This window comes from Seriola lalandi, unplaced genomic scaffold (genome assembly GCF_002814215.2).
Source record: "Seriola lalandi dorsalis isolate HSWRI2012SDOR001 ecotype SW California unplaced genomic scaffold, Sedor1 jcf7180001955828, whole genome shotgun sequence".
NCBI lineage: Eukaryota > Metazoa > Chordata > Actinopteri > Carangiformes > Carangidae > Seriola > Seriola lalandi.
The window spans coordinates 1-1,863 of record NW_019426497.1 but is presented as its reverse complement, the minus strand read 5'-3'; the positions used below and the strand labels follow the sequence as shown (position 1 = coordinate 1,863).

The window sequence follows — 1,863 nt, the reverse complement described above, 5'->3', positions numbered from 1 at the left end:
GTTCAGTATCTGTTCCTGATTAAAGAAGAGGTTCCCCTTGAGTTGAGCCCTCGTCTGGATCAGGAGGAACCAGAGAACCCACCTCTTAAAGAGGAACAGGAGGAACTCCGGACCAGTCAGGAGGGAGAACAGCTTCAAAGGTTGGAGGAGGCTGATGGTGCCATGGTCCCACTCACTCCTGTCCATGTGAAGACTGAAGATGATGAGGAGAAACCTCAGTCTTCACAGCCTCATCGAAGCCAAACTGAAAGGAGCAGAGAGTCAGAGCCTCTGTCCAGCAGCTCAGCTCAGCAGATGGAAACAGAGGCTGATGGAGACGACTGTGGAAGATATAAACCAGACAGGAACTTAGATCCACTTGGTCATCTTCAACCAGACACAGATGAAAAAGTATCAGAGTCTTCCAACACAGAAGACAGTGACATTGATTGGAAGGAAACCAAAGCAAGATTTAAGGGACAGACGAATCTTAGGTGGCACATGAACGCCCATACAGGAGAGAAACCATTTGTTTCTAAAGTTTGTGGGAAAGAATCCTACCAACAGCATCATGTCACAGCGGACGTGAAAGTCCATACAGGAGAGAAACCATTTGGTTGCAGTGTTTGTGGGAAGGGATTTAATGTGAAGAGGAATCTTAATAGGCACATAAAAATTCATACAAGAGAGAAACCATTTGGTTGCAGTGTTTGTGGAAAGAAATTTAATGCGAAGATGTATCTTACTCGGCACATAAAACTTCATACAAGAGCGACACCATTTGGTTGCAGTGTTTGTGGGAGGAGGTTTAATGCGAGGAGGAATCTTACTAGGCACATAAAACTTCATACAGGAGAGAAACCATTTGGTTGCAGTGTTTGTGGAAAGACATTTATTGTGAAGGCAAATCTTACTATGCACATAAGAGTTCATACAGGAGAGACACCATTTGGTTGCAGTGTCTGTGGGAACAAATTTAAGGTGAAGGGGGCTCTTACGAGGCACATGAAAGTCCATACAGGAGAGACACCATTTGGTTGCAGTGTTTGTGGGAAAAGATTTAAAGAAAATGGGGATCTTACGAGGCACATGAAAGTCCATACTGGAGAGACACCATTTGGTTGTGATTTTTGTGGGAAAAGATTTAGAAGACAAGGGGGGTTAATGCAGCACTCAAGAATTCATACGAAAGAGAAACCGTTCAGTTGCAGCTTCTGTGGCAGGACATTCAATCATGATTCAAACAGGGTAAAACATATGAGGATATGTAAACAAAAGCATGTTATTGAAAGCAGCAGCAGTAAGTGAAACTGCAGAGTTGCTGGTTCAGTAGAACTGTAACAGCATATAACAGCATAGTTGAAATACATCACATGTTTCAAATTTACTGTTTTTTGTATGAAAGTGTAACATGAATTAATTTCAAAACTTAACTCCTTGTTGCAGATTTATACTGGGGTTACGCGACCTTAACCATAGTCAGATCGGCCAATCGTCACCCAGTGCAATTGCAAAAGACGTGCTTCAGAATAATTTTTTATCACCTGGACAATGTTTTGTGTGAACTGACTTTTTAAACCAGATGTTTAGGACAGAGATAACCTTTCCTTTGTGAATAATAAAACTCTTTCATCAGTTTACATTGAATTCATTTATATTTGATTTTTTTTAATTACCATCTTTTGAAGGTACTTCGGTCTGTGGGTTCTCCTGGATGCGGATCCTGAGGTCCATGTGGTTCTGATTTTCACTGATCTGAGGTCCGCTGTGCTTCCTCCACTCAAACTGACCTGAAAGATGAAGATTAGCAACAGCTTTATTACAAAAGTCCCAAGCTGCCAATACTAAGAAATAAATGTAATAACTCAACTGAGGTTTCATTTT

The 1,863-nt window shown here is 41.4% G+C and overlaps 1 protein-coding gene across 1 annotated transcript; it reads left to right on the top strand.

The window, feature by feature from the left end:
* Nucleotides 1–6: 6 nt before the first annotated feature.
* On the top strand, nt 7–1,781 carry LOC111652956 (uncharacterized; the record flags this gene model as incomplete). Its single annotated transcript, XM_023403751.2, has 1 exon — nt 7–1,781. A coding segment is annotated over one exon (1,281 nt), but the record flags the coding sequence as incomplete, so codon positions are not given.
* Between the last annotated feature and the right edge of the window lie 82 nt (nt 1,782–1,863).